Source organism: Erpetoichthys calabaricus, chromosome 7 (genome assembly GCF_900747795.2).
Source record: "Erpetoichthys calabaricus chromosome 7, fErpCal1.3, whole genome shotgun sequence".
Classification (NCBI taxonomy): domain Eukaryota; kingdom Metazoa; phylum Chordata; class Cladistia; order Polypteriformes; family Polypteridae; genus Erpetoichthys; species Erpetoichthys calabaricus.
The window spans coordinates 53,907,732-53,932,298 of NC_041400.2; the positions used below are offsets into that span (position 1 = coordinate 53,907,732).

At 39.5% G+C, this 24,567-nt stretch overlaps 1 protein-coding gene across 1 annotated transcript in view; it reads right to left on the reverse strand.

The window, feature by feature from the left end:
- The window catches only part of LOC127528868 (uncharacterized), a 335,224-nt gene extending 310,909 nt beyond the window's left edge, over positions 1-24,315 (reverse strand). The window contains exon 1 of the mRNA XM_051930191.1: positions 24,189-24,315. Coding sequence (XP_051786151.1) covers positions 24,189-24,200 — 12 coding nt within the window. The 5' untranslated portion in view covers positions 24,201-24,315. The remainder of the gene's footprint in view (positions 1-24,188) is intronic.
- Positions 24,316-24,567: the final 252 nt, after the last annotated feature.

Genomic DNA, 24,567 nt, shown 5'->3' on the forward strand with positions numbered 1-24,567 from the left:
GTGCAAACGTCGCTTCAGAATAATTCAGGCATTACCGTATGGTCACGTAGGCACAATACATAGAAAAAAAAGGCAGTGTGCTCCGTGGTTACTCCCTCAGGTGGGCGTCAGCATATTGTAATATCTTGGATCAATAGCGTGAGTTTTCTGCATTCGACTTATACGACCGACATTATAAAATAATAGAAATTATACTGTAAAATCAAGCCCCGACTTATCCACGGGAGAACTTATCCGCGACACAATTGTTGTCTTACTCTCTGGTATAACAGTTATATGACTCTGTTAAGAAAATTTGTAACTTTAAAGTTGTATGGCGTATTTTCAGGTTGATCAAGAAAAGTAAACATCCTAATAAGAAGAAATCATTTGGCACCTAAGGTGGTACAGCGGTTTAGCATTTCTTCAAAGATCTGGGAGGTTAAGTGTGAATGTTTACACAGTCTCCATAGATTTTAATTCATTTGTTCCCCGGTACATCATTTCTTCCTTAATTATGATCGTGGTATGTTAATAAAGAGGGATGTGAAAGTGCCCTGAAATGGACTGACACTCTATTTAGAGCTGAATCCTGTCTTGTGCTCTGTACTATCATAATGGGTTCCTGATTACTGTTGCTTCTTCTCCTTCTACTACTACTAGTTTTACTTGAAACCATTTCTCAACTATTACTGTAGATGTCAGCTATCTGGACTCTCTGTTTCTATTTATGCCTGTCTATTGCATCTTCTGTACTCAGGCTCAACTCCTTGAAATCTCTTGTCATTGAGTCCACCCAAGACTCTGCCTTCCACTTGGACTTGTGCCTTTTACTGTGTACAGTGTTTCCAATCTACCTCTATACTGCAACTGAAAAAATGAATTAAATGGATTGTTGAATTTAAGGGTCTTCTTATTTCTTAACACTTGATCACTACTACCTTAATTCAGTTTTGACTTAATAAAAGCAAGTTATAAAAAAGGTGTACCCAAGCAAGAGAAATATGAGGGTAATACTAATGCAATTGACTTAAATAAACAGAAATAAGTATAACAATGCCCTAAAATGAATTATCTAATGCTCATTAGCAGGATGCTCTCTCCATTTCAGTTTTGCTGCACTGCCTTACACAAAACACTGAAATGGCATGTTAAAACAAAATATCCCCAGAATATCCAGTGCTTTCATCTTCTCTGTGTGGATCTCGTCAACAGCTGTGGTATTGGTACCTTGGAGCTTTTTAATGACTGCAACGACTTCAACCACTGAAATGGATCCAACGCCAGCTAATGCTTCCAGCAGTGCCTCCTCTAAACAGAGAGTATCCACTGAGTTTAGGAGTCACTCATAGAGTTTCAAGAATATGCCTAGTTGAGTTGATTGCTCCCAACTTTTGTCGAGAACATTCTGGACAATGTCCCATCTAACATTCTTGAGTGGCTGAACGATTTTACAGAAATGGCTTGAAGCTGTTGTGATATTTGCCCGGACACCACCAGTCTGAGACCACATCTTTATCCAAAAGACTTCTTTATTTCTCTTCTTCTCCACACAACAATACTCAGTCCCGCACAACCACCGTGCCTTCAGCCCCAGTCACCTCTCTCCTTGGCTTTCTCTCTCCTCGTCCCTGGGCCATCTGTCCTCTCTCTCTCCAGAAGCTTCGTCCTACTCCTTTTCCCGACTCCAGCTCAATGACAGGAGGGAGGCGGCCCCATTTATCCTCACCCGGATGAGCTCCTGGTGCTCTACCTGACGTCACGTCCTGGTGTGGCGGAAGTGTCAGGAGATCACCCGGAAGCACTCCGGGTGACCCTGGAAGGATCGTCCTCCATCTGTGTGGCGGAAGTACATAAGTCCCGGACTCCATGAGGCTCGGGGAGCCCCCTGGCGGTGAACAGAGGCCCCAACGGTCCTGAGCCTTCCTGCTCCCCTTCCTTGGGCCTCTTCTACTCCAGGGTGGTTGCCCCCTCGTGGCCCGGAGGACAAATGTGCCCCGTCTTGGTCCTTCCAGGCGTCCCAGCCGGGTCTTACCCCCAGCCATATACGACACTGTACAACATTTATTCTCTACCGCTGAATGAAATCCTCACTCACACTCTGCTGCAAAATACACTCATGTTGCCTGCTTGTACCTGTCAGTGAAATCCTAAGTTCAACCTGCTAATGTTGTTCATATGAACTTTTAAATGAATTTGAAAGCTTTTTTACGACTGGAATATCCTAACTTGTGGATGTTGCTACACAGGTATTGGATCTGTTGCTATATGCCACTTGATCTCTGTATTTGCAGAGCGTGTGTTTTGCCTGCATATCTAGTGTTAAGTCAAACCTATGCAATGTGTCAGCAATATGTGTCTTATCTTCAGTTACATTTTTGATATTCACTGATAGAATAAAAAGGCACAGTCATGTCTTGGTAAGTACCCAGTTGAAACACTTACATATAAGTTGTAAATTTCCTGATTGTGGATGATGTTGTCTACTTAGCTTCATTAGGGTGTGATCTCCAGTTTGAACTGGAGCGATTAACAGCTAAGTGTGAGGCATTTGGGTTAAGAATCTGCAGTCATGGCCCTGAATGGCTTTTTTCCTGAAGAATACTTCAAAGTCTTGTTCACGAGTGAGAGAAAATGTGACCATGAGATTGACCAATAAATGGTCAAAGTGCAGTGGTATTAGTTTTCCAGGTATTGTACCAGACCATGTTAGTGAATTGGGATCGATGTTCTCTTACCCTTAAGGCACAGATTCTGTATAATATAATAAAGTGGCTGAAATAAATTTCTTATGCAAGGTTGCTGGACTCACTCACTGTAATATGGTAAAGAGGTCAGCAACAGAGAAGATCCTCAAAATAGAACTATTGCTATGACTGATGCTGGGGATCCAGCTGAATTAATCATTCGTATTTATGTATTTCAGATGTCCCTGTGACCCCCTATCACAAAGAGTTACTAGTCACTGCCTACTAGAAATTGCAGGCTAGAGGACATCTAGGCATCCCCCCGGCAGACCTGGAGAATATTGCTGAAAATAGTATGGCCTCATCTGTTCAGCTCAGAATGTTGTCACCATGGCCATCATGAGGAAAAATGAATAAAAAGTGAATAGATCAAGTGTATAAAGTGAAGTATGAGAATGCAGATACTTCTACTTTTTACTTGTTTCATTTGCAGTTTTTAAACACCAGGGACCACATTTATAGAAGAGTGTGAATGCACATGCCAAAAAAACAGGAAATATTTTTGCATATGTCAAAAAAAATCAGATTTAAAAAAATCTGGCACACAAACATTTCTATGCAATTTGCCCTTTATAATTCACAGTCACCTAGTAAATATGTGTTAGTGAACATACCTTAAACGCTGCCCTTAAACATCCATATATGGAGGATGCTAATCAACCTAATAATCTTGATGTTGCAGAAATTCATTGACTGGTAGAGCAGCCTCTCAACTGATGCAATGAGATACAATCACTTGCATTCAAGATTATCTGGCTGTGCTCTGCAACTGAGAGCACAAGATCATGTGTAAGGTTTAAGGCACCATGGATCTGAGCAGGTAGCCTCTATTACCTGGAGAATGTAATGACCTGATTGATGATAGTACAAGCCATATGAAAAACTAAGGGTTCAGCCAGTTACCTTACCCATAAGTCAGACACCAACTACAGTACCATTATGTCTTACGTCTGTCATAGTCACTTTGCCTCAAAATAAATGAATCACTGGTTGACCCAGGCAACTGAGCCATAATGTTTGTCAATCTCATCTTAGCATCACAGATGACTTGTGAATTAATGAAATGTAACCGCTCACGTTTAACAAAAATATCTTCATTTTCGCTAAACATAATTGTCATTTCAATATGAGTGAGGTAAATTGCCCCAATTATGGTAAAAGAACCAGACACTGCTGCAAAGTGCCATTTTATGTTGGCAACAATAACAACATTTATTTATATAGCACATTTTCATACAAATAATGCAGCTCAAAGTGCTTTACATGATGAAGAAAGAGAAAAAAGACAAAATAAATAAAAATTAGAATAAGGGAACACTAATTAACATAGAAAAAAAGTAAGGTCCGATGGCCAGGGAGGACAGAAAAAACAAAAAAAACTCCAGACGGCTGGAGAAAAAAATAAAATCTGCAGGGGTTCCAGGCCACAAGACCGCCCAGCACCCTCAGCCCCCTCTAGGCATTCTACCTAACATAAATGACCTCAATCAGTCCTCACTGTATTCAGGGTTCTCATGGAAGGACTTGATGATGATGGTCACGTGGACTTCTGGCCTTTAATCCACCACTGTAGGGACATCACAGTGCTTTGATCAGGTAGTGGTGGCGCAGGTCGCCACCCCAGAAACCCGGAATAAGAACAGAAGAGAAAGTAGGGGTTAGCACGAATTTTGGAGAAACCATGAATAATCATGATAATTAATTGAATATACAAAGCATCAGGATTAAACTAAGATGAAGCTATGAGAAAGCCATGTTAAAGTAATGTGTTTTCAGCAGTGTTTTAAAGTGCTCCACTGTATTAGCCTGGCGAATTCCTATTGGCAAGCTATTCCAGATTTTAGGTGCATAACAGCAGAAGGCTGCCTCACCACTTCTTTTAAGTTTAGCTCTTGGAATTCCAAGCTGATACTCATTTGAAATTCTAAGGTTACGATTTGGAGTGTAAGGTGTAAGACATTCCGAAATATAAGATGGAGCAAGATTATTTAAGGCTTTGTAAACTTTAGGCAGGATTTTAAAGTCAATTCTAAATGACACAGGTAACCAATGTAGTGACATCAAACCTGGAGAGATGTGCTCGGATTTTCTTTTCCTAGTTAAGAGTCTAGCAGCTGTTATGTTATATGCATCTAAACTCACACCACAGAAAAACTGAACGTAGTGACTTGCTAGTAGGTTAATGGCTGCCAGCACAGATGGTATGGCAGAGTGAAGCTTTGGCTGAGATATTCCTGACCTGTCGGCCACTTCAATAAAAAGTGACAACAGGTAACCAATATAAACTGATGAATAACCAAAAAAGTTCTTCAGTTCAAATTCAATGTATGTAGCATTGGACCTCTTAAAAGGGAGCTAAAATGCAGTCTTATGTTGTATTCATCACGTTTGAGGTGTAATATGTTTGCCACGTCAAAGCACAATGCACACGGCTGGGTGATATGTATTAGTATTGATCAAGGATGTCATCATGTCCCAGTTTCTCCAAAATGTTGCATAAATATGGGTCAGAATTGGCAAAAAATATACTCATGTTCCCCTGTCAAGCTCTTTTTTATAAATCCCGATAATTGTGTAGGAAGTTGCATACTCAAATTTCGAGCCTCTTTTTATGTGTATGTAAGCTATATAAAAAAGGCTCCTGAAAAGGAAATACTTGTAATATGTTAGCTAGATGTTGCAAGTCTTCAACTACGATGCGGACGGAGGGCTGAGTGATAAAACAGGAAAAAAATCAAGTAGTTTATTGTAAATTAAAAAAAGAGTATCCTAAATAAAATTACAAAAATAATCCATAATATCCTGTTTAGATCTTATTGAAGTACTGTTAAGACTCCCTGCCAAGTTAAAAAATTGCATTGACATTGGAGACTATAATAAACAACATAACATATGATGTCATAAAATTAGATCATTAAATTCATTTAATGATACATGATTGAATTAACATCATTTTGTGCCATACAGTCTGCTGTGCACGGCATAGTACAGTTTATCCTTCAGCAAACTTCTGAGCAAATATATTTTTATGGCCCTGTTAAATCTAGAAACCCACTAATGAAATTTAATTTATGAATGGAGCCACTTTTATGTAAAGATCCTACACTACTTCAAGTGCTGAGATATTATGAGAAGGAGGAACTAATATTTTACATTTATAATTTTTTCAAAAAGCTATAAACAACGTCTTACTCTAATCAAATTATTTGAATTTTGAACATCCTTTGAAACAGGTTCTTGTAAAGATTATTAATAGCCTGAATTACAATAACGAACTGAGGTCTTTTGATAATGAGGTGTTTTTTAGGTGTATGATTTTTCCCCTTTGAAAGATGTTAGCTTTTACAGTAATATATTCTGTGGTGATCATCTTCTTTAGTGGTTCCAGTGGTGTAATTTATAAGAAAAACCCATCTACTTAAAGCCAAAGGCTATCTAAGGAGCATCATTTTCAAAGCTGGAATCTAACCTGAATGGGATACTACCACATCACACAAACATAACAGGAACATTAAAAATCAATAATTAATAATAATGTGGGAGGAAACCAAATGCAGAGAACCAACAAAGTCCACACACACAGTACCTGCTCCAGGAATTACACATTGAGTCAATAACCAATGGACCACCATGACAGAATTCTTCTTTTTATATTAATAAAACTGTTCAGACTCTTATCTTTATGTGTACATTTTAATACTCAGAATCCAATTACCCCATCAGAACATGACTACTGTTAGCATTTGTCTTTCATGTCTATGTTACAAATTTAAAGGCCGCAGAGGTATATTGTGGGGGTAAAACAGAGATATATTCCTTAGCAATTAATGCTGTGGTAGAGATATGATGCACCACTTTGAAATTTCCTTTTCTCATCTTTTATTTGACATAAAAAAAATTTTCCTAAAAAATATAGCTACTGTACATTTAAATGCCATGGCTTTGGAAATGCTATACACAGTGCTTTGTACTGGGGGGTATTTTTCGTAGGTCTCTTAAATCATCCGAGATCAGGTGCCTCATCTTGGATAAGTTAATGCCGGTGACACTCATCTGGGATAGGTCGGTTTTTCAAATGCAGCCGTGTATTAGATTAGTCTAGTTGGATCTAATCATACGAGATGAATGCGCGTGCCCGTGCTGAGTGAAAAGCCCATATATATTGAGTCTAGAAAACATGATCAGCAAGTCTTTGATAGGCTGTAACAAAATGACGAAAGAACGGCTGCATTTCTTTTTCACACACGCAGCGCAAGACCTTTCATTCGAAGGACATGAAGAATGTCAAGATTTAATATGCACAAGGGGTAACACTGCAAAAGCAGCCCAGACCAGAAAAGACGGCTGGCAAAAGGTGGCCGACGAATTAAACGCTAAGTACTGTGCATTGTACTTACGGAATGCAGCGTTTCATTTCCTATGTGTCAGATTAATTATTATTTAATATGTCATAATTACAGATCAAAAGTGAGCACAAGGAGAACATGGGAACAGGTTAAAGTGAAGTACAAGAATATACTTCAAACTGGTAAATATTGGTATATAACTATTTAAAGAATTGTTGACATAAAGAATCATATATAATATAAAAAACATTAATTTTAAAGCTAATAAGAAGACAGACAAGCAAAAAACAGGTGGAGGTCCACGCGGTCCAGACTTAACCCCTGCAGAAGAGTTGGCTCTCCAGCAAAATGCCCATCGCCCTGTTTCTGATGGCATTCCAGGGGGAAGCTCCTCCTCAGAACCAGTGGCAGGATGCAGTGGTCACTTCATTTCAGGTAAAGGATGGTCACTGCATATATTTGTCCTCATTGTGTGCCATAGGTATGTTCCATATAGCCCTCTTTTTTGTTGGGTCAGTTGCAGGGAATGTCATATCCCTTGAACCTGTGTCTGACCAATGAGATATTGACAAAGGTCAAATATTTGATGAAGACACTGTTTCTGATTATTCATCAGGAGGAGAGGTACATTTTCCAAATAATGTTTGATCAAACTCCACTCTGATCAGTCCCAATGTGCCCCAATCACATTTGGAAATCCTGGTAATGAGAATGTTAGGCTGATTGTGAGATTCTTCATGGAACTGTGGGTGTTTTAGCCTGTGTATAACCTACCTGCAATGGCATGAAACGCTTCTTTTACTGTCTGCACACGCAGGTGTCCAGGAAACACTATGAAAACCCGATGGAAATATTTCAGAGCCACAGACTTTACGCATTGCCTGGCAAACTGCACTTTTAGTTAGATTTTCCGCATCGCCTACAGTATATAAAAAAGTGCCGCAACAGGGGAGTCGCCCTACCCTGCAGGTGCAGCTGCCTTCAGCACTGGTCCAGTAGCCCTCTGATCCCTGGCTACGTCGGGCTCCATCCGGACCGAGACTTGGGTTCTTTCCCCAGCGGCCAGGGCGCTCATGCTGGGGCTAGACCAACCCAAAGCCTTCACGACTGCCGCTGCCTTTCAACGGCCAGTCGTCTTCAATACCGGTCACTGCAGCTCCGTGACAGATTTCTTCAGCCCCACCGAGTGTCAGCCAAACACTCCTCTGCTGGGGCTCACCTTTGCTCTGAGGATGTTGATGGAGAAGTATAGAGAAGGCCAGAAGGAATTGCATTGAGTCTTTGTGGACCGGGAGAAAGCATATGACAGGGTGCCTCGAGAGGAGCTGTGGTATTGTATGAGGAAGTTGGGAGTGGCAGAGAAGTAAGTAAGACTTGTACAGGATATGTATGAGGGAAGTGTACAGTGGTGAGGTCTGCGGTAGGAGTGATGGATGCATTCAAGTTGGAGGTGGGATTACATCAGGGATTGGCTCTGAGCCCTTTCTTATTTGCAATGTTGATGGACAGGTTGACAGACGAGATTAGACAGGAGTCCCCGTGGACTATGATGTTTGCTGATGACATTGTGATCTGTAGCGATAGTAGGGAGCAGGTTGAGGAAACCCTGGAGAGGTGGAGATATGCTCTAGAGAGGAGAGGAATGAAGGTCAGTAGGAACAAGACAGAATAAATGTGTGTAAATGAGAGGGAAGTCAGTGGAATGGTGAGGATGCAGGAAGTAAAGTTGGCGAAGGTGGATGAGTTTAAATACTTGGGATCAACAGTACAGAGTAATGTCGATTGTGGAAGAGAGATGAAAAAGAGAGTGCAGGCAGGGTGGAATGGGTGGAGAAGAGTGTCAGGAGTAATTTGTGACAGACGGGTATCAGCAAGAGTAAAAGGAAAGATCTACAGGATGGTAGTGAGACCAGCTATGTTATATGGGTTGGAGACGGTGGCACTGAACAGAAAGCAGGAGACAGAAGTGGAGGTAGCAGAGTTAAAGATGCTAAGTGGGATCAAGCCTCATGTGGGGAGGCAAAATGGGGGGTGGGGGGATAAAGGGGGGAGAGGAGAGCAGGCTATATCTAATCTATTCTTCTAATCCTTATAACTATGAATATCAATGCAACAATAGGCTAAAATGCAATAACTCATGGGGAATTTTGAAATTAAGATTAAAACTGCCTCACTACCAGTTAAGAATATAAAATGACATTAAAAACTCAGAATCAATGTCTCCATGATGGGACAGTCAACTTTGTGAGCTGGAATGTTAAAGGCCTGAATCACGAATTAAAGAGAAAGAAAGTATGCTCTCACCTAACAGGCTTAAACACTAAAATAGTATTTTTACAGGAGACCCACTTTCTAAGCAAGGATACAGTTTAGACTGCAAAATGACTGGACTGGCCAAATGTTCCACTCTAGCTTTATAAAGAAAACTAGAGGTGTGGGAATTCTCATACACAAACAGTCCCATTTGTAGCATCAGATGTAGTATCGGACCCCAAAGGGAGATATGTGATGGTCATGGGCAACTTATTTCACAGTAAATGATTTTGATAAATGTTTATGCACCCAATGTCGATGATAAGGAATTCATGCAAAATCTATTTGCATCCATTCCCAATGTGAACACTCATAAAATTATAATGGCTGGGGACTTTAATTGTGTTTTAAATCCACTCTTAGATAGGACTCCTGTGACAGGGGGGACGACATCTAACACTGCAAAGACAATTACACAGTTTTTAACTGACCACAACTCAAGAACATATTCGTTCTACTCACCAGTGCATCATAGCTATTCAAGAATTGATTATTTTTTTATAGACAATAATTTCCTGCCTACGATTAAATCATGCAAATACGACACAATTGTTATCTCCGACCATGCCCCTCTAGTCTTGGAGCTAAAATCATTAAGCCCCTCACACTCACCTCATAGATGGCGTCTTAACCCTCTTCTATTAGCAGACGAGAACTGCACAGAATTTATATCCAAACAAATCAGCTTCTTCCTAGAGACAAACACGCCCACAGAGGTTTCTGCAGGAACACTCTGGGAAACTCTAAAGGCCTTCTTAAGAGGACAGATTATTTCATATCTTTCCCACAGAAATAAATTAGAAACCAAGAAAGTGTTAGCGCTAAGAAGCGAAATTACTAGAATAGATGAAGAACAAGCCAGGTGTCCAAGTGAAGCTCTTCACAGGAAAAGGCAGGCCCTGCATACAGAACTCAACATCTTGACAACTAAAGAAACTAAACAACTTATTTATAAGTCAAGACATCATTACTATGAACACGGAGATAAAGCTATTTAGCTTTTAGCTCAACAAATTCACAAACAAGAAGTCTGCAATGCAATATCAGTAATCACCAACACGAATGGAGAAGAAATCATTGACCATAAAAACATAACACACACATTTAGAGTTTATTATAAATCCTTATATTCTGCTGAGTTCAAAGAAGACAACACAAAATCTAATGCATTTCTGGATACATTTAAGACGCCACAAATAGATGCTTTAAGTGCTGAGGAACTGGATAAACCTCTGACGCTATCAGAATTACTATCACTTCAAAGCGGGAAATCAGCAGGCCCAGATGGTTACCTGTAGAATTTTATAAGAAATTCTCCACTCAGCTAGCTCCCCTCTTATTGGCAACACTTACAGAAGCTAGAGACAACCAAATACTACCTCAAACAGTTTGTCAAGCATTAATCACCATCTTTCCTAAACAAAATAAGGACTTGTTACAATGTGCATCATATAGACCAATTTCACTCCTTAATAATGATGTTAAGATACTCTCAAAAATTCTAGCTAGAAGGATGGAGAAAGTGCTGCCCTCGGTAATATCACAGGATCAAACTGGATTTATTAAAGGCCAACACCTATCTTCAAATCTCCGACGCCTGTTTAATGTAATATATTCACCAGCATAATCAAACACCCCAGAGATATTACCATCATTAGAAGCAGAAAAAGCATTTGATATGATTGAATGGAACTACCTTTTCACTGCATTGGAGAAATTTGGGTTTGGCCCGAATATTTGTGCATGGATCAAACTACTGTATACCAATCCAGAAGCTTCAGTTTGTATAACAACATTTGTTCAGACTACTTTAAGCTAGAACGTGGCACCAGACAAGGATGTCCCTTGTCGCCACTGCTGTTTGCAATCGCCATTGAACCACTGGCGGTTCACTGTCGAAACTCTTATCAGATAAAAGGGATTATCAGAGAAGGACTGGAACAGAAAATTTCTCTATATGCAGATGATATGGTTTTGTATATATCAGACTCAGAAAATACTGTGCCTGCAGTTTTAACAGCACTCACAGAATTTCAAAAGATATCTGGTCTCAGAATTAATCTGAATAAAAGTATACTCTTTCCAGTGAATTCACAAGCATATAATATTAGATTGGACACCGTACCTTTTACCATAGCAGATCAGTTTAAATACCCAGGGGTAAATATCACAAGTAAACATAAAGCTCTTTATCAACAAAATTTTGCCGTCTGTATGGAAAAAATTAAGCAAGACTTGCATAGATCGTCAACCCTTCATGTCACTCTAGCCGGAAGAATTAATGCTGTTAAGATGAATATCCTTCCTAAACTTCTTTTTTTATTTCAAAACATTCCAATATATATCAATAAATCATTTTTTAAGCAATTAGATTCAACAATAACCTCATTCATCTGGAACTCAAAACACCCATGTATCCGAAGAGCAACCCTACAAAGACCTCAGGCAGAAGGTGGCATGGCTTTACCTAATTTTCAATTTTATTACTGGGCAGCAAACATACAAGCCATAAAAACCTGGGGCCTCATGTATAAACGGTGCGTACGCACAGAAATGTTGCGTACGAACCTTTTCACGCTCAAATCGCGATGTATAAAACCTAAACTTGGTGTAAAGCCACGCACATTTCCACGGTAACTCATACCTTGGCGTACGCAATTTCTCCGCTCGGTTTTGCAGACTGGTGGCACCCAGCGTCAAAGCAGTGCCACTGTTCCTGTGTGATCACCCTTTCTTTCTTAGATCCACATTCCTGATGCGGCTTTATAAATACACTGAAACTAACTGCATATTGTTTATTAGTGTAATGCATCTGATTGTAATTAACCTGCAGCAATATAATGGTCCAGGAAATAGCCATAGTATTCCAAATACCATAACTGCTTTAGCATTGTAACTCTCACTGCATCTTCTTCTTCTTTCAGCTTCTCCCGTTAGGTGTTGCCACAGCAGATCATCTTTTTCCATATTACTCTCACGGCACCACTCGGAGTATTTATATCACTGTATCTTAGTGGGGACTCACAGCAGCAGCTGATTGGAAAGAGAATTATCGGTATACAGCATGAAGCAGACGCTGCCTGAGCCAAGACAAAACGTTTCAGAGACTTCCCTGTACGGACTTCGCGGTTCAGAAACAGTTTCATCCCAAGAACTCTAAACGCACTCAATCAGTCCATCAAGTGCTCCTTGTAGAACTGTTTGAACTTATAAGTACAATTACCTCACTGTAAACTTGCACTACAGTTATAATATTGCACAACCTGCGCCACTTTATGAAGCGTGTATTTACATATGATGATATCATTTTTAAGATGAAATGCAGCAAAATATGTTGATTATATTATACAGCTAAAACTTTAACTTCATTTAAATAATCTGTATTGTTAATAATTAAACATGTGAGGACACGGTGCCGCAGCGCTAGCTAGTTCAGGGATTGTTCCTGCATTGCGTTGTATTCTTGTTGGTGCTGACGCTACACTGGAAAGATAGACGGATAGAATAATTAAACATGTACTACGAAGATATTTCAATGTTCCTTAAAAGTTTTGAAGAATCGGCGTTCTAGGCTTACAGATGGCTTAACGTCTATTACAGAGCTGATTGTGTGGCGATTGGGCATTTGGAGAAAGAAAAGTTAGGACAGGAATTGGAGGTTAGTACGTTTGAAAGAGACAGTACTTCTGTAATAAATTATTTAATCGAAGGCTGCACATGGCGCAGCAAGACTCTTGCGTGAGATAGGAACAATCACTGCGCCACCGTGTTCCCATGTTTAATAACATGCTTTCATTCCTATCATCATGAAAAAGATATCACGTATACATCTCAGTATTTTAATTATTCAGAGAGCTGTAATATCACGAATGTAATGGATTCTGTGTCCTGTCGGAGAAAGAGAAAGAATGGAAGCACGTAGTGATTCACACACATAGAGCACATAGAAGATCAAATACAGAACAAAGCATTTAACGTGCTACTTGAGAAACTAGTAAAATAAACGATTTTAAGATGAAGTTTATGATGTTCTACTTTAATGGCAAAATAAACCACGTGATTAAAGTGGAAATTTCAAGATTAAAGTTGACATTTCGTGCTTTTTTCCCACTGTGTGCCTATTTGTTTTGTCTGTACCCTAATAAGCTTTCATATGACACTCAGACGGTGGGCTACGACTCGCCTTTTCACGGCGACTTTGATATGTGATTTCTTTATTATTTCGGGCACTGTGCGACTTTGTGAACTTGGATCTTTCGAGTTTCTCCGACACTCTGTCACTCGATCAACTTTCTTTTGTTGATTATACCACTGTTTAAACCAACAAATAGTAGGTTTTTCCTTTGCTTCCACTTGGTATTCGCTGAAATTCTTATATTTTCCCCCTGTGCTTTTCCCATAAGGCTATTTATATTGATTTGCATATTCAAAGAGGCGTAATTCTGGGAGGAGTTGGGGCGGGACAGAAGGCGCGTGCACGTGCGTTACTTTTCACGCTGATCGGGATTTATGTAGTGGAAGAACGTAAAAGTATGCGTGCGCACAGATTCCTGCATCTGGATTTTTCTGTGCGTACGCACAATCCCGCTTTTGTGCTTACGCCATGTTATAGTGTGAGTTCTACGCACGGCGTTATACATGAGGCCCCTGGACACAAAAAAACGAACATACACAGGCTTGGTTCGCAATAGAAGTAAAATCCTGTAGTACTTCTTTATATTCCCTGCTCTGCGCTCCAATAAATGCAAGTTATCGCAAATATACTAATAACCCAATTGTGCTTGATTCACTCAGAATATGGAACCAAATTAGAAAGCATTTTAAGATGGAAAATCTTTTATCCGTGGCACCTCTGCAAGAGAACCACCTCTTTCAACCCTTGCAAAAATATCCATACCTGGATAAGATTTGGGATTAAAATGCTCAGAGATCTTTATATAGACAACATATTTGCATCTTTTGAACAATTATGTTCCAAATTCAACCTCCCAGCTACACATTTCTTTCACTATCTTCAAATTAGAAACTTTGTTAAACAGAAACTGCCCGATTTTCCCCACCTCGTACCCTCCACCATGCTGGAAAAAATACTGCTCAAATTCGAGGAATTAAACACCATTTCCGCATTATATAAAATCTTATTAGAGTCCCTACCTTTCAAAGACCCAAGAGGACATTGGGAAAAAGATCTCTTAATCAATATATCAGAAAAGGAGTGGAAGGTAGCAATGCAGGGAATTCACTCAAGCTCCATATGTGCAAAGCATATAATTATACAACTAAAAATTATATATCAAGCTCATCTGCCTCGCTTAAAACTGTCCAAAATGTTTCCAGTGCAAGATCCAACCTGTGAACGCTGAACCAAGCTCCTGCCTCATTGGGTCACATGTTTTGGGCCTGCACCAAACTAACATCATTTTGGACCAAAATTTTTAAGTGCCTTTCAGACAGCCTTGTGGTCACAATCCCTCCTAACCCATTAATAGCTGTGTTTGGTGTTCTTCCAGATGGACTTGAAGTGGAGAAGGACAAGCAAACGGTGATTGCATTCACTACACTTGTGGCACGCAGACTTATTTTGTTAAATTGGAAGAATCCTAACTCTCCTCTGATAAGTCAGTGGGAAATCGATGTTTTATATTATTTGAAATTGGAAAAAATCAAATTCTCAGTTAGAGGATCTGTACAGAATTTTTTCAAAACCTGGCAGGATTTAATCAATAATATTTTAGAATAAGAGAAATAATTATTACCGCTTTATTTCCCTTCTCCATTTTTTTTTCTTTCTTTTTTTTATTCACCTATATATATTTCTTCCTTTTTTTGTTTATTTTTGCCCTATTAAAAAGCCCTAAGCAATTCTCCTTTGACTAAGCTCTCCTTCTCAAGGGTGGGGTTTGATTTGTCTTTAATTCTTTTTTGTTATGAATTAATCTACATTGTATGGAATGATTACAATAAAATTAATAAATAAATAAAAAAAAAAAAGATGCTAAGAATAGCACTGGGTGTGACGAGGATGGATAGGATTAGAAATGAGTACATTAGAGGGTCAGCTCAAGTTGGGCGGTTGGGAGACAAAGTCAGAGAGGCGAGATTGCGTTGGTTTGGACATGTGCAGAGGAGAGATGCTGGGTATATTGGGAGAAGGATGACTAAAGATAGAGCTGCCAAGGAAAAAGGAAAAGAGGAAGGCCTAAGCGAAGGTTTATGGATGTGGTGAGAGAGGACATGCAGGTGATGAGTGTAACAGAGCAAGATGCAGAGGACAGAAAGATATGGAAAAAGATGATCTGCTGAGGCAACCCCTAATGGGAGCAGCCGGAAGAAGAAGAAGAAGCCCTTTCTCTGTCCTGTGGCTATGATGCAATAATATCAGCCAAAGTAAGCTGAGTATATTGGGGATTTTATTCCAAGAGAAACTGAAACTTCTCAAAAGTAAGGAAAAGGTACACTGTGGTAAAAAAATGTGTTACCTTAAAAATTGAAATGTATAGAAGGTCAGACTAACAATATGTTTTTCTGTAAAGTTTTAGAAGTTTAATGTTCAGATCTGTTGAAAACGAAGCTGTTAATTTTACTGGCCATTAGTTGGTTTGTTTTGTAGCAATTCCATAACAATGATGTGAACAGAGGTGTCACACTCCTGTGGCTACAGGTTTTTATTCCAACCAGTTTCTCTGTTAGTAACCAATTACAGTATTAATGCTGTTGAATAGTGATGAGCAAAACATCAGAGTTTACTTTTGTATAATATTGTAACATTGCCCCTAAAATTTGTTTTGCATGCAATTACTGTATGCATTCGTGAAGCACAAAATCACTAAAATGAGGTTTTTAAAGTGGTTTACAGAAGATAACAAAGGAATATAGCTCCATAAGAGATATTTTGTAGCCAAAACCGTTGTCCTCTTCTTCAGCTACTCTCTAATGCTACTGCCTCCACCCCAGTCTTCCTAGGAGTATTCCATGTGGCTCCCAGCACCTCATTCAATGCATGCCTGCACATTTACAGCACTGGTCATGTCTCACGTTGTTCATTTGAGGTCAGAAGTAACTCCATCTGCACTCACCATTCTTCAAATCTATAAGCTGATCCAAGCCAGGATCCTCATGGAGGCTTACTGGCCACATTGGATTTTAGAAGATAAGAAATACCTTTAAATTTATTACAGATATCTATTCTGCATTTGCTCCCATTTTTCTACACTGCACCAGAATAAATTTTGCCTTGCCTTTCCACATTGAGAAGAATGTTTTAGATATAGATGAAAATAAATACGTAAAAAGACGAAAATTTCAATGGTTTGCGAAACCATTTTTTGCAAGCAAAACAAAACTCCAAGTTTCACTGCAAATTCAGCTTCACACCAATCATTTAGCTCATCTTTACTAATTGAACATACTGTGTTGCCTTGATTGAAATTATCCTGCATTTAAATAGTTTCATACTGTTTTAAGAGACAGCAAAACAATATTAGCATACAAAGTAAGCCAATAGATAACCAGACTATCATAGATCCCTTTTGTATCCATGTCTTTCTTTCTCAAAAAAATACCTGAAAAGAAAAAAAAGAAAGGGTGTGAGAAATACTGACCTTCTGTGATTCCCCAAAGTCTTTGGATGGTGATCTCAGAAAAACAAAAATATGTTTTGCAAATGGCTGGTATGACAAACTAAGGACACTAGTAAGCCATTGAAAAAACAGGTAAGTAGGAGACTGTGAGAAGAAATGTTGGCCCACTGGGATTGTTTGAGACCCTGACTTAGATGGCCATTTGTTTGCTGCTTTGCATCTCTTTATTGTTTGGCTACTGGGAAAGGATGTGATTTTCACATCCCTCTTTCATAGTATCTTGTTTAACAAAGAAATAAAAGGGACAATTGTAATTGAATATCTAATCAGCCAATACCTTCATTCAATATATTTCAGCCTTAATGTGGTTTATATGTGGAAAGTTTATATTCATTTTATCAGAAGAATAAAGTTAAGTAAACATGAAACACAAAACAAGGCATTCAAAATGATGCTTTTGGGAAGTTCTCTATTGGCTTGAAGTAACAAAGTGAAAGTAAAGACATTCCAAGTCAGCAAAACAGCCTGCTGTAGAGCCTCCTTGGGTTAAATACACATGGTATAGAATGGACAGTGAGACAGGTAAGAGGTTACAAGGAACAGTTACGTAGTTGATTTTGACATTCCTTCCAATCCCCCCTTTAAGAAAAGACATTAGTTGGTGCCATTCATGTTAGGTGCACATCACAGGTGATTTGATAACATATTAAAACAGGTGGTCATGTGAACAATTTGTTAAAAATTTCAGTGTTAATTTTGTGGAAGGAATATTGCAGGAATAAAATATAACCACATATGCAAAACAAAAAAAATGAACAGAACAGTTCATGGAAGAACAAAAAGAAAGTGAGGACATGATAACAGGTAATTAAAGGTATATCAAAAAATGTAAGAATATGAGAAAATATGTAATACATTTCAGTGTAAAATTATAGAATATAGATGGCCAAAACCGTATAAAGGATAGCTGTTTTTTATAAGATGTCAAACATAGGCTTATGTGATAAAATTAAATTAAGGTACATTATTTCATTAGCAAATCAACAATGAGTATTTAATTCAATTTATGAGTCTCTAAAACATGTTTTTAATCATTTGTCATGAGGATGCATATAGGAGGTGAAAACAGAACTTTAAGGAAGGCCAAATGAAAAAATGGCAATTCAAGAAACAGGATGCCTGCCTCTGTCTCCCTGTAACATATTGTTTTTGTTTTGTTTTGCAATTTTGGAAATGAGAAAATCATAATGATTTTTTGTATATTACTAGTTATTGCAGGTCCAGTATATTAGTATTAAAGATTAAATGCAATGTACAACATCCCCTAAGGGATTCTGCGGTACTGAAGCTAACATCTGTGAGTAAGCCAGCGTCACTATTGAAATCAATTCTAAATTAATTGTATCATGGATGGAATGTTAATGGGTGGCACGGTGGCGCAGTTGTAGCACTGCTGCCTCACAGTTAGGAGACCTGGGTTCGCTTCCCGGGTCCTCCCTGCGTGGAGTTTGCATGTTCTCCCCGTGTCTGCGTGGGTTTCCTCCGGGCGCTCCGGTTTCCTCCCACAGTCCAAAGACATGAAGGTTAGGTGGATTGGCGATTCTAAATTGGCCCTAGTGTTTGCTTGGTGTATGGGTGTGTTTGAGTGTGTCCTGCAGTAGGTTGGCACCCTGCCTGGGATTGGTTCCTGCCTTGTGCCCTGTGTTGGCTGGGATTGGCTCCAGCAGACCCCCATGACCCTGTGTTCAGATTCAGCGGGTTGGAAAATGGATGGATGGATGGAATGTTCATGAAATTTTTGCTTTAATACTATGCCTGTAAAACAGTATTAAGCATCATTTACATGTTTGGTTTTTCACTTTCAGATTATCTGACAAATTCTCAATTGTGTTTTTGGTAAGTTTTGTTCATGATGGAAGTATTTCTTTTCTGTTTTGAAAAACAAAAATAATCCAAATGTTCAGCATTTTCTGAATTGGAATAGCTATGATTATGTTATATATTATTGTTTCTTTTCCTACACCAAAGATACATTGTATTTTGTCCCCAGTTTAATTAATCACAATCTATACTAAATATCATAAAATATCATTAATAGTGTATACAGAGACACCTAGAGGATGCCTGTTGACTTGCAGCTTAGCATCCTGTTGATCTACCAAGAGAAGAAATCTTAAATATTGCAAAAGCAGCACTCCACTTCCAGTCTTTTAAGTAGCATGTAACTACTATAAATCTGAAACAAAGTGTTGATCAAAAGAGTTAGCAATTGCAACTGATTAAGTTCAAAGGCTGGCAGGTGTTCAACCAGTAAAAGAGCCTTGTGTTCCACTTAATTGGGCACAACAAACCTATACCCTTTAGAAAATCTAATTATATCTGTATTTGACAAACTGCAGTCATAAGTTTCCTGCACATGGACACATTCCCACATAGCATATCCTAATTTATATTAGGAAAAATAATGGTGTTTCTATGAGAACTCTTTTCACATTAGCCAACCCTTTTGTATCCTGGCATACATGGACAATATCCTTAGTCTATCTGCAAAGTATTACTTTTATGTATGTTTGTTTCTTTATGTGCTGACATAAGTTCCAATATGCTATCATTTTAATTGCCATTGTTGCTTCAGTTCATTTTATGGGTTAGTTATTATAATATTGTATAATATATATATATAATATATATATTGCATATATATTATATTGCCATGTATGTGCGTCAAAGGCTCATCTGAAGTATAAGGTATCCCACAAGGACAAGAGGTGGTGATGTTGCTAAACATTGTATCTCCTTTTCTTTCCTTCACAGTTCCAAGAAGATGCCCAATGAGGGCAACAGAGACAGAGAAGCTCCACCACTTTTGACCCAGACAGTATAAAAAGAGAACTTCACTGAAAGGTGGCATCACTTTTTGGATAACAGCAATGCACAGGGCGGTCTTCTCCAAAGACTGACCCAAGCTTTAGAGAAACCCTTTCAAAGCCAATTTGTAGGCAATTGCCTTTGTTTCAGTTACAGTGCGTGCAAGTGCCTATTTCTTTTGCCTCTATTGAATATTTCTTCATTACATGGGGTGGCCTGACTGGTGCCCCAACATTTCTGTGGGACTCTCTCAAATCTGTATGCATGGAACAAACATCTAAAGCATCTCACAACACGTCTCTGATAAACACACATACAAGATCTACCAGACACACATTTAACTGTGACACTGTGCAAGTAAAATTCAGGGCTAATACTAAGAGTGCCAGAGAGCTAGCTGAATTATGGCTCTCAAATGAAAACACCTTTAGCAGACAAATGGACATGAACCCAGCATATGCAGGCTTAAAAAGAAGAACACTCAAATAATAAAATAATTACCAACACCCTCTGAATCCCACCTTATTAATCTACACCCTTACAACTCCTCCCTCATTTGCTATATATTGCCTTGATTCCTGTATGTCTAATCATGTTCCTGTGATTATGACACCTTCTAGGTTGTTGAAAGCTTAAGAATACATTTTTCTCCCTTTGTGGATTTCTGGCTACTAATATGCAAACCATATCACAGACCTTTTCGTCCATATACTGTATATTTAAAGGAACACTTTTTAATCAGAGTATAGCATCAAGTCAATGAAATTTCTGGGATATTGATCTTGTCGTTTAAGTAGCAGAGGGGGTTGTTAATCAGTTTCAGCTGCTTTGGTGTTAATGAAATTAACAACAGGTGCACAAGAAGGGCAACAACGAGACAACCCCCAAAACAGCAATGGTTTAACAGGTGGAGGCCACTGCCATTTTTCCCTCCTCATCTTTTCTGACTGTTTCTTCACTAGTTTTGCATTTGGCTACGGTCAGTGTCACTACTGGTAGCATGAGGCAATACCTGGACCCTACAGAGGTTTCACAGGTACTCCAACTTTTCCAGGATGGCACATCAATATGTGCCATTGCCAGAAAGTTTGCTGTGTCTCCCAGCACAGTCTCAAGGGAATGGAGGATTTTCCAGGAGACAGGCAGTTACTTTAGGAGAGCTGGACAGGGCCGTAAAAGGTCCTTAACCCATCAGCAGGACCGGTATCTGCTCTGTTGGGCAAGGAGGAACAGGATGAGCACTGCCAGAGCCCTACAAAATGACCTCCAGCAGGCCACTGGTGTGAATGTCTCTCAATCAGAAACAGACTTCATGAGGGTGGCCTGAGGGCCCAACATCCTCTAGTGGGTCCTGTGCTCACTGCCCGGCACCATGGAGCTTGATTGGCATTTACCACAGAATACCAGAATTGGCAGGTCCACCACTTGCACCCTGTGCTTTTCACAGATGAGAGTAGGTTCACCCTGAGCACATGTGACAGATGTAAAAGGGTCTGGAGAAGCCATGGACAATATTATGCTGCCTATAACATCGTTCAGCATGACCGGTTTGTGGTGGGTCAGTGATGGTTTGGGAAGGCATATTCATGGAGGGATGCACAGACCTCTACAGGCTAGAAAATAGCACCTTGACTGCCATTAAGTATTGGGATGAAATCCTTGGACCCATTGTCAGAACCTATGCTGGTGCAGTGGGCCCTAGGTTCCTACTGGTGCAAGACAATGCCCAGCCTCGTGGTGAGAGTATGTAGGCAGTTCCTGGAGGATGAAAGAATTGATACCATTGACTGGCTCCCTCGCTCGCTTGACCTAAATCCAATAGAATACCTCTGGGACATTATGTTTCGGTCCATCTAACACTGCCAGGTAGCACCTCAGACTGTCCAGGAGCTCAGTGATGCCCTGGTCTAGATCTGAGAGGAGATCCCCCAAGACACCATCCATCAAGACATCATCCATCCATTGTGGAAATATGCCAGCACGTACCACAGATAGAGATGTTGACTCACAATGTCCTAAAACACACACGTTTATTTCCTTCTTGTTTTTCTACACAGTAATCCCAAATAGCCATAATAAAGTCAGTTTTTTACTTTATTTTTACTTTTCTTCTCTTTCCTTTTGCCGCCTCCTCTCCTTGCAAGTTCTGTCCTCTGCCTCCTGACTCCGACTCCCAGAATGGAGTGAGGCGGCCATTTATATGTTGCATCTGGATGTGCTCCAGGTGCACCCTGGTGAACTTCCTGCAACACTTCCTGGTGTGGAGGATGTGCTGCATGGGCACCCGGAAGTATTCCAGGTGTGTTCGGATTCTGTTCTGGCATCACTTTCTGGTGTGATGGAAGTGCTGTAGTCAGGGTTCCGGGATTGTCCAGGCACCCCATTGCAGTGGCCTCGGTCCCCCACAGGGTTGAGCTACCATGCTCCAAGACTGTGACCCCAATGTAATGTAGTGGGGCTGTCCTCTTGCATCCCAGGCGAGATATTGCCTCTCCCCTGGCCCTTCTGTTCTCCAGACGTCCCGGCCGGACAAGGGTCCCAGCCGTCCGCCACAATATATATATATGTTATAGAGTACCTGTCAGATAATACAAAGAGTACACAACATGTTTCGCCCTAATTGGGGCTCATCTGGTGTACACACCTTTGCCTTCCCTTGTAGGGATCAAATCTCGGTCATCAGTGCCTGAGGCGAACCCTCAGACATTGCACCAGAGCGGCTGGTTTGCTTACTTGACAGGGTGTAGGTTGGAGTATTACATCCATAGGTCTATATATTTCTTTCAATGATCTCATAGCTAATAGTAAGTCACATATCTAACACATCACTCATCTCAATATGTCTTTTGCAATCATTTAAACCACAGCTGGCTATGAAAAAATCACTTTTACAAACAGTGCAATGAGCTAATATATAATTATTTTTAATGGATATAAGGCAAGGGTTGGCATTTCCTACCGAAAAGCATTTAAAAATGTAAAGTGCCACACTTCGGATGCATACTGTGTTTGCAGTAAAAAAATTATTCACAAAGGGGTTCTAACCATGACAGAATAGTATACTGGAAATGTTAAAGATATTATTAATAATAATACTTTACATTAATATAGCGCTTTTCTCACTACTGAAAACACTCTCCACACAGGGAGGACCCAGGAAGCGACCCCACAATCTCCTTACTGCAAAGCAGCAGCACTACCACTGCGCCATCTGTGAGTTAGAATTTTTTTTTTCCTTCCGGGGTATTGCTAAAATAACTGAGAGGAAGTTGGATTTCCAGGAGACTGGGTATCCTTTACACGACTCCGGGAGAATATGGTGATTTTTGGGAGACTCCCGGCGCTCCCAAAAAATTTGGGATGTCTGATTACCTGCACTTGACACTGTCACAGATTTGCTGCATTTTACATACGTGGATATGTAGGGCTTTCCCCCTTTAATCTTGCTGTCATTCAGCTCCTCTTGGCCATTTTTTCTTCATCGCCTATCCTTTTAATTCATTTTGTTATTCTCCTCCTTTAGTTGGTAATGTTCTATGTTGTGTTGTATTTAGTTTGGGAAGAAATCAGTTAAAAATCAGTCCAGGTCATCAGATTTTCTCCCAAGTCCAGTCCAGGCCTTCGTCCTGGAATAGCTATCACATATAACTGCCTGCTGGAGATATGAATCTTTTCACTTTGGCATGATGACATATAATTTACCAGTGTAAGAACCTAATTCAATGAGAGGGACTTTCACTTCTCTGAGTATTCCATAACATCCTTACCTGTCCACCCTGTCTTTACACAAAAGTAGCAATTGATTTGATTCTTATAAGAAAGGATGCAAGGAAATAAACTTCAATAAAATTCCATAGTATAAATACAGAATAAACAACAATTTCAACAGCATATGTGTTTCTGGGAGGGGTTTATAAACCTCAGTAGACTGCTTAAGATGGACTAGCAAACAGACTGTTAGCAGCTAGTGACAAGTTGAAGCTTGTACACAATAAATGTGAAGCAGTCCTCATTCAGGCTTTTAGCATATAAGTATGTTATTCTTATTTTAATAGTAAATGTTATCAGTAGCAAGAAGTACTTACCATCACAAGCTGCTTGGAGATTTTACAAATTGAATTTAAGAACTGGCTGAGCATAGTGTTAACTCAAGTAAAGCAAGTAAAAGTGAAAGTTCCTTAGCTATATGCGTTTGTCAATGCTTAAGTAGCTGTGTGTCAAACATTTCCTGCTTTTTTATTTTTTCAGAAAGAAAACACTTGCTTATAACTGACAAACAGGTACACTTTATTGGGTGGTGCAAAATTATGACCCACTACACACACAAACTGAAACATCAACAAGAAAAAACTGACCTTAAGGGACATGGCAAGTAAGCAAGTGCTGCTTTCCTTATAAATAATCTTAACTCCTGCTTCTTTCCAGAGGCACTTTTAAACTGGTTAATCCTTTACTGTGCTTTCCTTAGTGTTGGTGTGCAGAACTGTAGCCTGATCAGAAATTCTGCCACTCCCAACTATTTCATTACGCAGCAACCGTTGCTCAACATACTGCCGTTGAGGTACTCATTGCCAGCATATCTTATTCTGTGAATATTTGATGAAACTAAGCAAACAAAAAGCTTACACCCAGAGGATTGTCTGTAACTTTTTGCTTCAGATGGGGTTGTGTTTGAATTCTAAAGGCTTTTCTCATATACCCATAGAAATTTGAACAGCATTACATTTCTCATTC